We start from the raw sequence: 14,581 nt of genomic DNA on the forward strand, positions 1-14,581 counted from the left end.
AACTAGAGAGTACCTCTACCCAAAGCAATGCTGAATGGCCTTGGTCCCTGGCATTTAATCAGTATACTGGATCCATGGGAAAACCTTCTGAGGTAAAGAAGGTTTATATTAAACATATCTACTGTAGTAATCCACGAGAATCAAGTATGTGAGGAGCAAGAATAGCAAGAACAGGAACTGTTAACACTTCAAGGAATCTGAAGAGAAGAAATCAAAGTAAAGTGCTTAGTCATCAATAGGATGGCTTATGAGAGACCAGATGTAATTAGTGTCTGAACCTCCCCTGGTGTATATGAACACCAGGAAGTCTGTGATAACCTAAGTGAATCAGACGGTTCGTGTAATTTCACCCTGATACAGCCTGTAGAAGTGACCTGCCTTTGAGCTCAAGTTACTGTCAGACTTTCATTTGAATTCAAAGTGGACACTGCACTTTTTACCACAGCGGGGCCTTATACACCCCATACTAGTTCAGACTCTACCCAAACTCCAAACTTAGACCGAACGTAGTAAAGAATGTGACTGAACAACAGCTATTATTCAATCCAGAATGGTCTCTCAAACGTGTGGAGTTGATAATGCAAATTAACATCTCAAAAATCCAACCAGCCTGCTCCTCCTTCCTAAAACTTCCTTTGAGGGCTGGAAACATGGTCACAAAAACAGGCATATCTCAGGAGCAGAACAAGAAAGGAAGGAGCCAGCTCTCCTGGTGCCTAGAACCAGGAACACCAAGAAATCAGTTTCCTTAAGTCATTTTCCAAGCTGGTTGGCTGAACCCCCAGGCAATGGCTGGTAAAGGGTGCTGAACTGCAGGTGGTAAACTAACCCAAGCAAGGAAGGTGATTTTCCTTATTTATAGCTATCCCTTTTCCTACTGAGATTTGGATCAGTGATTGTCCCAGTCTGAGGCAGTTGGATTCTGCTTAAAAGAAGTAGAGAGAGAGACCCCCTCAGAGCTCAGCAGCAAGCTGTAAGATTTTGAGCATCACTTTTGTGCTGAGTGTTTCAAATAGCAGAAACCTGATCCCAGTTTCTTCTGAGGCACTGCAATGAATTTAGGCTCTTCTCTCAAGATTTCCCCTCCATTATCTTCTGCCCTGAACACAGTCCACAGCTTGATCTTAGCTAAGGGCAAGGTGGGTGACCAGGAGAGACATTCCTGCTTGCCACACATCTGAGAAATCAGGTGCTTTGGAGGGAGAGGGAGAGGTTAGATTCCCTGAGGTCTCTACATTTCAGAACAAACATCTGTCTCAAGTATGACCTAAACCTCTGTCAGATACACTTGTGAAGTGTGTCTGAATTTGTAGTATGAGCCCAGCACATCCCTCTGGCAGGGAGGGATGATCACGGACAGAAAGCAGTTCCTGTTCCCCATAACAAACATCTAACTGGCATATTAGGGACAAGATTAGGAGTTTTAAATGGAATTGATTCAGAAATACTGATGAATAAACTGGCTGCTGCAGCAGGTAGCCTAACAAAATTGAAGCAGCCTTTATAGTAATCTCTACTGGCATTAGGAACTAGCCAGTGACAGATTTCAAAAGTACTGCCAAAGTAAAGAAGTATGAAGAGGCCGGGGACCAAGACCACAAATTGATAGTAGAAGCACTTAGTATAGTTCAAGATAATGTGTCTTTAGCTTTCAGTTGTATACAAGCACAGTTATGGATACAAGCAACAGCAGCTCTGATCATATAGGAAAGGGGTGAAGGTAATTTTCCAGCTGAAATTCAGAAAATTGAATGGGATAATGCAATTGATTTTGAAAGGAAGTTTTAATCCTGGTGGACTATGGTGAATTTCACCTATGATCCTATTTCTAATGTGGCCACTGCCTTTGTGCTTACCATACATAATACCACTCTTTATGTTATCCATCCCATCATTGCCCTAAGATTAAACCATGAAGAAACAACACTCTATCCTTCAGATCATAGAGTGTGGGCACGAAAAGATGAATGAAAAGTGGCAGATAGTGAACTTAGAATCCTGCATTACTAGAGAACAAATGGGATTCATTTGTGAAAGCAATACTGCTAATGCCCAGGATGTGTTTGGACACTGAACAGAGTATTTGTCACTTTGAAATTCATCCAGTCACTGACCAGAAAACTGTGCTCGTATATACTGGAAAAGGGTGTATGTTTGAGAACTGCTTATGCTGCTGTACAAATTGATAGCAATGATGTTATTCTGTCTAGTAGAAACCATTCTAATCTCTGTATTTGTATTTGTAATTTTGTTAAGATTATTGGGTGTGATTTTTCGTATTTGGTACCAGTAACATCCCACCAGCTGATTACAGCCAATTACACAATGTATCACAGACTACCACCTACCCCTATTGGGGCAAACCTTACATTGGTAAAACAGTTAATTAAGCACTAAGACCTATTACAAGTCTTGAAAGAAATCCAAGAAAGTGGAAAGAAAACCTTAATTACTGTCCAACATGATACAAAGGAGATAACCAGAGTTCTACAAAGAATAAAATAAAATATAGATCCTCACTGGTGAGATGTGATCTTTGGGTGGTCACCAACTGCAAATGGAATCTTTAATAAGTTGTGCCACCCTATTGTAGTTTTACTAATATTAGTTGGGATAAGCTTAGGATTATCTATTACATTGTTAATTTGGAACTGGAGAATACTACGACGAATGGCTGTACTAACCTCTTTATCAAACGTACATAGTGAAGCATTAAAAGACACTTATTGTCGTGGAAATTTTCCTTAAGTAAAAGAATTTACTTATTTCCTAGGAAAGGGGGGAATGAGACAGAGTAAGGATCCATCCTGAACTAGGTGAAGTGTCTGGGAGAGGTGAAGGGTCTGTGGAGCTAAAGCTGAAGGAGAGGCCGCGTTCCAGAGACAGCAAGGAGACAGAGAAAGAAAAACAGAAAAGACCACGAGGTCAATCTGCCCCCGACCTAGGAATTCCTCCCATAAAGAAGAATTAGTGCTAAGTGTCATGCAAGATGAATAATTATGAACTTATTGTGAAACTGTATGCATATGCATTTGGAAGGGGGATAAAAGGAGGTCTGAAATCTTCAGGGGTACGCATGCCCGCATTCCCTTTTGGGGAGTCTTGCGTCCGGCGCGTGTCGTAATAAAAGCATACCGGGCTTTACAACTTTTACAAGTTGTGAGGTTTCTTCTTTTCTCCGCAAAACATGACCACGAGCAACCCGGAGACAGATTACCACATTGGAATTACAAAACTCGTGGTGGCAGCAGGAGAACAATGCCTCGTTTACTAATAAAAGAACGTGGCCAGCATGGAGATGGGCTTCCTCTGGAACCATCAGGGAACACCCAAGGGTGATCATCACTTGGTAGATATCATCAATCAAGATAACCGAAGTCACCAAGGAACATACATCTGAATACACAACTTCCCCTGACATGATCAGCACCTGCCACTACCCAGGAAACAGCAATTGTCCAGCCCTGCACAGTGAAAGAAACCTTCATACATATGTGGGGTTACAAAAGAAATCGGGGCACCTCTGCCTCAGGCATAAAAAACTGTATAAAGCAGCCCTGCTGGAAACGGCATTCATGAACAGAGGGATATCCGATGCCATAGAGGTTGGATATAGGTTCACCCAGCACCGATCCCGGGCTCGACACTGTCTCTTTGACTGTGGTTTTGAGGACCGTATTTTGGTTGCAAAAATGAAATATTTTGCATTTATTGATTTGGCTTTCTGGTTGATCATTATAACAATCTGAACTGGCTAAGGGGATATTCCACACCATAGAACATCATGTCCAGTATATAAACTGGGGGGAGTTGGCTATGAGGGGCCAAATGCTGCTCAGGGATGTGCTGGGCATCAGTCAGTGGGTGGTGAGCAACTGTATTGCGCATCACTTGTTTCTCTTGGCTTCTGTTCTTCTTGTGACAATTATTAGTAATATTATTTCTATAATTTTATTATTGAAATTATTATTTTGTTTCAATTATTAAATTGTTCTTATCTCAACCTGATTCTCCTCCCCACTAGGGGGACAGATGGGGGAGTGAGCAGGCATCTGTGTGGTACTTAGTTACTTAGGGGTGAAACTATGACATTATTTTATAACAGAAATCAGCTGACACAGGCTGAATGCCTTTCTGAACTTGCATCCAATCCCTGTTTTACTCTACTGTACTTAAATACACATTAATTTCAGGGTTTTTTTCTAGTTTTTGGAGTGGACAGGGAAAATTACAATTGTAATAATTGGGGGAAATCATATTCTCAAAGAGCAGACAGAAAACCAAAATTACCTAAAAATAAGTAAAAATACCAAATATTCATGTTATGGAAGAGGTGTACTAAACCACAGGATTTAGGAAATAAAAAAAAAACAACCATACAACAAAATCACTTGTAGCTGGTGTTCCGATTACCACACATTATCTACTGTTTTCTGATAGTGATAGAAGCTATCTAAAAAACATAAACTCATTATGTTAATGTATGTAACATCTGGTGTAATGATACCCCGAAGAGGTGTGCATATGGGGAAGCAAAGAGGAAATGCACAAACAGAAGTGTTTTACGAATGCAAGTAGAGTGCTGAAATAGTTCTGAACTCAGAACCTTTACCTTACTCCTGATTTTGGTATAAAAATTGGCAGCAAGCTGAATTTTAGCAGATTCAAGTAAACTTATGTTCAGTCACATTTCAAGAGATACGAACAGAATTGCTAATTCAGTTTTAAGAAAACAGGAAAGAAAAATATATTTGTATATCCACACTGAAGATTAATATCAAAATCAAATCATGATGTAGTTGTGACAATTATCAGAAGCAAATAGTTTTAGGAGTTTAATAACTCTCACTAGCACAGCTCTCACTTATATCAGTAACATTTTCAGTGTGCAGAATACAGTAATAAGAGTAAACTTACCTACAGTAGCTCTAATTAAGGGGGAGGAATCACCAATATTGTTCAAACATTCACTTTTAATGAAGTCAGTTACTCCATTTGGAAAGTTGTGAAAATGTGCTTTTACATTATTCTTCAAGATGAGACCACTCAAGGAACGTGTTGGCTCATCTGCAAGAGAAAATAATTGTGTTTCTAACTTCCATCAGTTGTTAGGATAAAGTAGATTTGCAGAACAATGCAACAAGATCAAAGCTTACAGTGATAAATATTAATCTTTATTTCCTTATCCCTCCTTCCAAATACAACCATGAATTTATATAGCAAAGTTTTTTTAGTTTTAGAGTTCACTTGTGAGCAGATTCATGTTTAGTTCTTCAACCAAGGGCATAAGTAACTTGGTATTATTTCTGAAGCATGCTGAAAGTGAGATGTGGATGTTCTACATATAAAGGATTAGTTTATAATAAAAGAAAATTTAAATTTAAAGTTTACAACAATCCAAATCAGCCTATACAGATAATTTTAATCAGCATTTTAGCTTTTGGTCAGTTGTGCACCCCCAGCCTACCTACTGGTGGGTTGGCGTGAGAAGCAGAAAAGGCCTTGGCTCTGTGTAAGCCCTGCTCAGCAGTAACTAAAACATCCCTGTGTTATCATCGTTTCCAGTACAAATCTAAAACACAGTCCCATATCGGCCACTGTGAAAAAAATTAACTCTACCTCAGCCCAAACCACAAGAGAAGCCCTGATTTTGGCAAAAAGTAAGGATGTTTAAAGTTCATTTGCACCGAGTTACAGTTTACACACAGATCTATTATAGGCCTTCAAAACTATTAACATCCCCAAAGCAATATAAGAAAAATAAGAGATATAACTTTCAAATATAAAATATTTTAAAACCAAGTTAGTGCATCATAACACAAGGACTCTTATCATACCCATGATGACTGACTGAGGGCCATTAAAAATACCTTTGAGTGCAACCGTTGCTAGTTGAACAAAAATGGCACTTTTAAAAAGAGGGGTTATTGTTAAAATTTATTTTAATCAACTGATTATGAGTTCCAAAACCAGAATGCTGTATACAAGTATTAGAACAAGATTTAAAAATATATTTCAGTCTTCCTGTCTTGGGTTGGAAATGGGGGTGTGTATTCTATTCCTATCTGTTAGAGGTGGGGCAGTTATCTTCTCTTAATTGGGCAGTTTCTTGATCTCTTCCACAACCAATCCTCCCTCTGGAGAGATATCTTCGGTTAATGGACCATTGAGTGTCACTGCATGACTGATAAAATTACATCATCCCATTGGAAGAAACTCTGCCCAGAGGGAGGAGCCAAGCATTCCTATCTGGATGTAATCAGAGATTTGGAACACCACAGGGAGCCTTTTCCCACTGGATTCCCCAGAGAAGCAGCTTTCTTCTCTACTGGATTTCCAGAGGAAGACCAAGCCCATCTACAGCACCACTGAACCTTCAGAGAAAAACTACACCCTCCTACAGGATCACTGCTTCAACAGAACCACATTTGTCACTCCAGGAGGACTGCAGCCACCATTTAATTGGACTGCTACCAACACCCTGACCAACAGGGTGTCAGGTTGTATTCTGACTCTGTCAGTGGTTTGTTTTCTTGTTTGTACTATTGCATTTGCGGTTTTAATTTTCCTAGTAAAGAACTGTTATTCCTATTCCCATATCTTTGCCTGAAAGCCCCTTAATTTAAAAATTACAATAATTCCGAGGGAGGGAGTTTACATTTTCCATTTCAAGGAAGGCTCCTGCCTTCCTTAGCAGACACCTGTCTTTTCAAACCAAGACACTTCCTAAAGAAGCACTAATTTTCATTCTCTGTAACTATAAATATTGATTTACAAGCATCGCTCTTACATAGAATTCAGTAACTTCATAAACTAGGAATCCACCCAATGCATATATATTTAAGACTTCCATAACTTTGCCTATACTACAGGTTTTAAATACCTACCAACTTCTAAACAATGTAAAAATAAAAGTTCTTGCAGGGCACTGCATTTCAAGGGCCAAAAACTTTACTAGGAGAACAGATTTACAATTTTAAATAAAAAAAGCAAAAACTAGATGAGCAGACATACCTCTGTCAACTACAGAATGTGGTTATGAGATGTGACAAGTATTATTATCACTATTATTATTACTTAGGAAGTAAAATAAAGTAATTTTATCATTTTGCTTAAAATTTTGAAGATGTCAATAACAAAGGTCAGGTGGAGAATATCCTAAAGGAGGACATTCTTACTTGAACTCTTGATCAGTCTCAGGTTCACCTGAAATGCTCTCTGAATTAAAGGTAAAATCTCTCCAATTATTATTACACTAATTTAATATGTCAAATTATTATTTCCTTGCATATTTATAATCCACTGATAGGTATGCTCATATCCAAGTAATCCAGTCCTCCATAAGCAGTTATTCAGAATTAATGTTGCGTCTGGCCAGGAAGTAAGCCAAAGGCATTTTCCTTTCATTTACACACTATTTACAGCCCTTGCAAGCCACAATGAAAGCATTATTTTTAGCAGCCACAGTTAGACACAGAATCACAGAATCATTTAGGATGGAAAGGACCTTTAAAATCATCAAGTCTAACCATTAACCCAGTACTGCCAAGTCCACCACCAAACCATGTTTTCAAGTGCCACATCCACAGAGCTTTCAAATCCCTCCAAGGATGGTGACTCCATCACTGTCTTGGGAAGCCTATGTCAGGGCTTGACAACCCTTTCATAGCAGAAATTTTCCCTAATACCCAACTTAAACCTCCCCTGGTGCAACTTGAGGCTATTTCCTCTTCTCCAGTCACATGTTAACTGGGAGAAGAGGCCAATCCCCACCTGGCTTCAACTTCCTTTCAGGTAGCTGTAGAGAGTGATAAGGTCTCTCCTGAGCATCCTTTTCCCCAGGCTGAGCCCCGTGAGTTCCCTCAGCTGCTCCTCTTCAAACTTGTGCTCCATACCCTTCCCCTGCTCCATTGTCCTTCTCTGGACATGCTCCAGAACCTCAATGTCTTTCTTGTTGTGAGGAGCCCAAAACTGAACACAGTACTCGAGGTGCAGCCTCACCAGTGCCAAGTAAAGGGGAACAATCACTGCCCTGGTCCTGCTGGCCACACTATTTCTGATACAAGCAAGGATTCAATTTACTTTCTTGACCACCTGGGCACACTGCTGGCTCAAGTTCAGCCACTGTCAATCAGCACCTCCAGGTCCTTTTCCACAGGGCCACTTTCCAGCCACTCTTCCCAAGCCTGTAGTGCTGCAGGGGGTTGTTGTGTCCCAATGGCAGGACCTGAAGTGTGGCCAGGATGAAAAATTATGGCCAAAGCCCTCTCTTGCAACAGCAGTCCAAAATAAGACCCTTTGAGCTCTCTTGGCCCACAGCAGCTGCAACCAGCAACCTCCCTGAATGAGTCCTCTGAGACACAGTAAACTCTTAAGTTTGCTATTCTCGGAGGATTGCCAAACAACATTAAATTCTGGGCTGATGTGGATGTGACAGCCTGGTCAGAGAGCAAGAAAACGAGATAAGTTTTCTCACAGCGGACTTGTGAGACTTTTAGGGAGTTGTAGAGAAAGGATGATAACTTGTTATTATAAACAACCTGCAGGTGTTTTCCTATTCTCTGTTTTTCTGTTCTCATCAAGGATTGTTTGGGAGAAAAGTGCTTTTATTAATTAGCCAATCAAGTGGAATGTATCTGAACTGTCCATAAAAGAGAAGAGTTTTTCGCATTAAAGCTGTTGTTGTGCAAACCAGCCTGCTTGGAGTCCGTGCCTCTTTCTTACTCGATAGTGACAGGCTGATACCCCCCACTCCTCAAGGCTTGACCCTTTGCCATTGAGAAGATGCAAAGGCATCTGAAGTGACTGTTTCACTACCTTTGAGAGGAATTTTTCACAGACACCTTGTACAGACTTGTCATGGTTTGATGCTGGCGCAGTGCCAGTACCCCCATGAAAATATATTCTCCTTAACGGCTGCTGTGAGATGTGACCAGGAATAGAGCAGAGCAGGCTCAAACTTAGAAATAAAGAAAGAAACACTTTATTAACCTACAACTATAATAAAAGGAACACACACAAAATTCAGAATGAAAAAACTTCTGAAACATTCCTCCTTCCCCCCCCCCCAGTTTCCACTCAAGCACAGTGAGACAAAATCTTAGATTCTCAGTCAAGTTACCATCCCTCAGATAACCAACTCTCAGTTCATCAAGGAGAGAGGAGTCCCTCTTGTACTATAGGCTTCTCCAGGAAACACAGTTGAAACCTCTTGTGTTTCCATGTCACACATGGCACCACCCGGAGAACATTTGCCATCATGACATCTTCCTTCCTTTCTTCCATGTACAGTGCTCTCACCACCATTCATGGACCAAAACTGCTTATAGGGTTCCCTTTAAGGTTGCTTTGCCAAGTACCAAAAAAGCAACAGTTTCTCACTTTTGGGACAAAGGTCCCTCCCATTTTCACTCCCCCTGGGGCTGAGGGTCTTGAGAACAGAGATCTTCCCTGAAGACAGAGGGCACCAGCACACCCTCCTCATCTTTCTCTGTTCTCTCCACTCCTGCACTTGGCATCACTGCAGCAGGTCACTCTCTTGGCTCAAGCCATTGCCTCCTCCTAAATGCAGTCTCTGTGTTACAAGAAATTGGTTCGGTCTATGGCTATGCAAGAAAAGTCCAGCCAAAGGCCACTCCATCATCTCCTCCCACCTAGGATTCTTCCCCATCTTCTTCTGACATCCTTCACTTGCTCAGACCTTCACGACACTTGCCCATTTCCTTCTATTTCATGTCTGTCTCTCTTCTCGTTCAAATCAAGGAGGAGTAGTGTTTAGTAAAGTTTTCACTATCCAAGAAAAGGGTTAAAATATCAGGCTCTGCCTGCCCAGAACTCCCATGGCAGCCGGGCACCTTCTCGCAGCATGCCCCCCCCCCCTTTCTCCTTCAGCAGTGCTGCCAGCACAAGATATCAAATTTCAAGGTGGCACAAGCACAGGCACAGGCTCTCTCCCTTTCTCTTTATCCCGGCGGGGGGGGGGGGGGGGCGGGGAGCTGCTCAATGCCTCTCAGTGCTCCTACACCCTTCCATCCCGCAGGGGCCTTCACACCCCTTCTCTGTCCAAGGCTCTGGCCTACCTCACCGGGCCGCATGGCTTCCCCTCCCCCACCCAACCCGTGTCTGGGCTGTGGAGGCCTGACCTCTTTCACCAACCTGGAACCAAGAGAGAGTTCCCCGGAGAGTTCTCTGCTTTTAAACCCCCTGTGTTCTCAGAGGCATATCCATGTCTTCAGTGGCCACATCAGGTACCAATATTCAAATCTGAGCACTGATTGGTTTGACCACAACCTCCCAAAAAACTCACTTCCTTATCAACCTAGGACAAGACTCTTTATATCTGTGTCCATATGCTATAGCAAATGCGGAGGAAACGCTGTTCTCTGAGATTCTCAAGTACTTTGGATTTGTAAATTATGCCTGTAAGAAAGTTACTGTTGTGCTACAGTAAATCCTATATGAATCCTTTGTTAAATTGTTTAAGTTATAAATTAAGTTAAATGCTGTTAAGGTTCTGTCAAGTTTAAGTTAGGATAAGTACTGATAAGTTTAAGAACTGTTAAGTTTAAGTGCTGTTGGCCCTTTAGGCCATATTAGTTTTTATCCTTACCCTTTTTATCCTTTCATCTGTCCCCCACCCCACCCTGATAATTTTGGATTTATTTCAGTTCGGATTGATTGACTGGATTTTTTTTTGTTTGCTTTTCCTCTGTGTGCCCTAATCATCTAGTTAGTAGAATGAACCTTGCCAATGAAGGTTGTTGTGCTTTTGCTTTTATTTTAAACCTGTTTTTACTGATACTTTTGCCAGTGATTCTTTAACCAATATTAAAACACTCATTCAATTCATGACACAGTGGGAGCACTAAATTGGAGAGTACCATTCCTAAGGCATGACAGCTTTATTTGGTGCCCAATGTGCAGCACAAAGGCTTGAGATAACAACAGATCTGACAAGAGAAGGTTGGAAACTAATTTGATCTAACCATTTGATGTATTAGGTGTGGAGCTATTGGTCACAATGTTGTTTGGTCTGTTTATGTGGGTGTGGTGCCGAATCCTGTGTCTGTTCTCATATATGCTCCTTATGGTGCTCTTTTTCAGAGCAGGGAGAGGGATCAGGATTGCTTTGTTGCTGTACCGTAGGATATCAGTTTATGACGTGAAAACATCAAGTGCAATGAAGATCAATTGGGATGTGTATTCAGTGTTGCTCTCCTGCCCTGGCCTTGGGTGCTACCTTTGGGAGTCCATTAATAATTGTACCCATCCTCTGGGGGGAACAGGGGAGGATGATTTTCCCCAGACTTTACCCCCTTTTCCTCCTTCAGGCCTGTTACATCAATTTTGGGGAATTTTGAATTCCCTTTGGATGTTAAGTAAAGCATGTTCTTGCTGCTACATCTGCCAGGTCTCCTCAGTGCAGTCCACACCATGTTTAGAGTTAAGAAAAAGGTTTCTAGGGAGGTTATTAAAAGATCTGCCCTGAGTGTAGATAGTCATTACTGATCATTACCAAGGAATTGCCTGAATTTTCCAACTGGGAGAGGCTACACTATGCCATAAACAGTTTGTACAAACGTCCATAAAAACAAGCCAACAGTAAGAAACTACATTATTTTTAGAATTAAGGCTTCAGAATGAAGATTCTATAGACATTATATTTGGACAACTCTAGGATGTGATTATGTGGTTTCAGATAGGGTAGAGTTAATTTATTCTCAGTAGCTGTTACAGTGCTGTGCTTTGGATTTAGAATGAGAATGGTGTTGATAACATGCTGATGTTTTCATTTTTTGCTAACTCATGTTTATCCTAAGTCAAGGAATTTTTTCTTGTCTCGTGTTCTGCAAGTGAGGAGGTTCACAAAAGAAACTGGGAGGGAGCACAGCTGGGACAGGTAACCCAAACTGACCAAAGGGATATTCCACACCACAGAATGTCATGCCCAGTATATAAATTGGTGGGAGTTACCCAGAAGGGTGGCAGATCTGGGTTCGGGAAGGGGGGTCTGGCATCAGTCAGCAGATGGTGAGCAATTGCATTGTGCATCACTTGTTTCTCCCTTTTTGTTATCATTATTATTATAATTTACCATTATTACTGTATTTTACTTTATTTTCAATTATTAAACTGTTCTTATCTCAAAATATAAGTTTTACTTTTGATTCTCCTCCCAGGAGTGTGGGGGAGAGATGGAAATTGAGCAAGCAGCTGCAACAGTAATCTTCTAAATATTTAATAGATTGATTACTAGGGAGATCACAATCACAACTGGATTTAGCAGCATGTTTTATAATGTGTATAGTCATGATTCATCACCATGACATGCAAAGTCATTCCACAGTTTCACTGTAGTCTGATAGAAGTATGATGCTCCCACATTTTTTTTTAAGATTTCATTGGAATTTTAGAATGGTATCTCTTTCAAGACTGAAACTACAAGCACCATGTTATCAGTTCTTTTTCCACAAAGATTCCCAAGAGGATAAAAAATTCTTCTACATGACTATGGAGATCAACCCACCAGCACACTGAGTATAAAAATCAGTTTCCTTTTTCTTTCAAGCTAAATAAAATATTTTTTTTTTAGATTAAAAAAATAGAATAAACCAGTCAATATCCCAAGAACTTACCTTCAGACTTCAGCTTTGTAAGAACAAAAATCAGGTAGTTGTTGAAATCTGGATACTGATTGAGTTGTTCTAGTTTCTGAAGAGAAAAACTGTTAAGGAAATTAAAATCTTCACACACAGCATTTATAGCTTTCTGAATACTATGATTAAGTGAGCTATGTACTACTGCATCATTTAAAAATGCTATGACTATAAACTCACAACATACAGGCTATGAACACTTTAAAAACAATTTCTGTAATTTTCATACTGAAGCAGTAGCTCTTTAGTTATGCTGAAATCTGAGAAAAGAATCCAGGAACGCAGAAATTCCTGCCCTCCCCAAATCCCCTACATTCCTCTGCACAGTTTTAGATTTCAAAATTTGCACTTAAAAGTCAACAAAACCTAAGGAATCCACTGAGGCACAATCACATAAGACATCATTTTTTTTACTCCACAATAAATAAAAGCATTTCAGCATTAAAATACAACTATGATGATTTTTATAAGCTAGTCACTTTAATATTAGTCATATACATTTTTATGATGCTAACTAGCCAGTCTGAGCTTTCAACTGCGAGAAGCTGTTTCATTGTAAATGCCCAGATATTTGTACAAAGAAGTTCAAGTTTATCCATGGTCTCTTTAAAAAAAATGCTGTACACAAAACAATTTTCTAGAGACACCTCTCTGAAAAAGCATCTTACTAGCAATACCAACCTCTTAACTATGTTCTCTGGGGCAACTGCAAGAAGAATTATTATGTTTCTGAACAATTAGAAGGTACGTAGCTGTTTTTCTAAAATTTGTTATTACTTTTGCCTCAAATTTCTAAGTATTCTGCCACTGCTTGCCTAGAACAGCATTCTGGCATTCTCCTTGTATCTTGTTCTCACACCCTGGTATTAATTACTAGTACGCTCAACAATATTTTATGTCATAAGCATGCAGTTACCAAATATACTAGATATCATCAGTATGGCAAACAATGAAGACATTTAGCAAAAAAATTATTTTTAGAACTAGTAGGATTATTTGCTTCATAAGCATTTATTTTACTTGCTGTACAGCTAAAGCTCTAAATATTCAAAGTTGCTAAACCCTGACCATACATAATGATGTTGACATTGATGGGCCTTGCACTGATCAATAGCCTGATGCCATTATTTGAAGCAGACCTTTAAAATGCAATTTTACATGAAAGCTAAATTATAATCACTGCTGCTATAATCACTTTTGTATTTGAAATACTAAAGAGCACCTGTTTAAATCTGGGGCATTATCAGAACATATCACCGAAGGGGTATAGGGGACAGACAAAGGTGACACAGAAACTCCATCGACAGAAGGCATGAAAAGGCACTTTTTATTAGAAATTCACAGTTCTTATAGAAACAATGGTGGACCTAAGACCTGATTGGCCTTTAGGAAGTTTCTCTCACCTATTGGTCAAAAAGGGACAACTCCTTCTTGTAAACATCTTTGACAAACAGAGATTGCCTGCCAGGTGCAGAGATTGAGATAGTAATTGTTTTAATTTCTTTCTCTGGTCTTTCTCACAGCTTCTCAGGAAAATCCTGGGAGAGCTGTGTCTCTCTCTGTTCAGAGAATATGTGATTACCACAAGAACACTTAGCAACTTCTGTATAGTATTTTTCATAGGACTCAATACCATCTTAGGAATCTGAAACACGGCTGCAAAAACAAGGTGAAATCGACCTTCACCTTTCAGGTAAGAACAGAAGCCTTCCAAGGTTTGACCACATCTACTAGGAAAAAGCCAAGAAGTCAAGCAAATCTGGCTTCAAGCTAAAGTCCTAACACAACATACATACGTATTCTTACCTACATAAATGTTTTGTTGCCTTTTGTGAAGACCTTCAAGCAAATGCCTTAAATAAAAAGAGATCAAGATGCTAAACTCATATTCTTCATAGGAGGATATCCTTTCAGGACTTCTAGAT

General features: G+C 40.0%; 1 protein-coding gene across 7 annotated transcripts in view; it reads right to left on the reverse strand.

Moving 5' to 3' along the window:
* The window catches only part of LOC141726970 (transportin-1-like), a 183,391-nt gene that overhangs the window by 143,373 nt on the left and 25,437 nt on the right, over positions 1-14,581 (reverse strand). For all 7 annotated transcript variants that reach the window (XR_012577926.1, XR_012577928.1, XR_012577927.1 and 4 more), the window contains 2 exons: positions 12,636-12,711; positions 4,918-5,067 (listed from right to left, as the gene is read on the reverse strand). Coding sequence is in view for 4 of the 7 variants with exons in the window: in XM_074532124.1 (XP_074388225.1) it covers positions 4,918-5,067; positions 12,636-12,711 (226 nt within the window). In the remaining 3 variants the exon portion in view is untranslated. The remainder of the gene's footprint in view (positions 1-4,917; positions 5,068-12,635; positions 12,712-14,581) is intronic.

Source organism: Zonotrichia albicollis, chromosome W (assembly GCF_047830755.1).
Source record: "Zonotrichia albicollis isolate bZonAlb1 chromosome W, bZonAlb1.hap1, whole genome shotgun sequence".
NCBI classification, from domain to species: domain Eukaryota; kingdom Metazoa; phylum Chordata; class Aves; order Passeriformes; family Passerellidae; genus Zonotrichia; species Zonotrichia albicollis.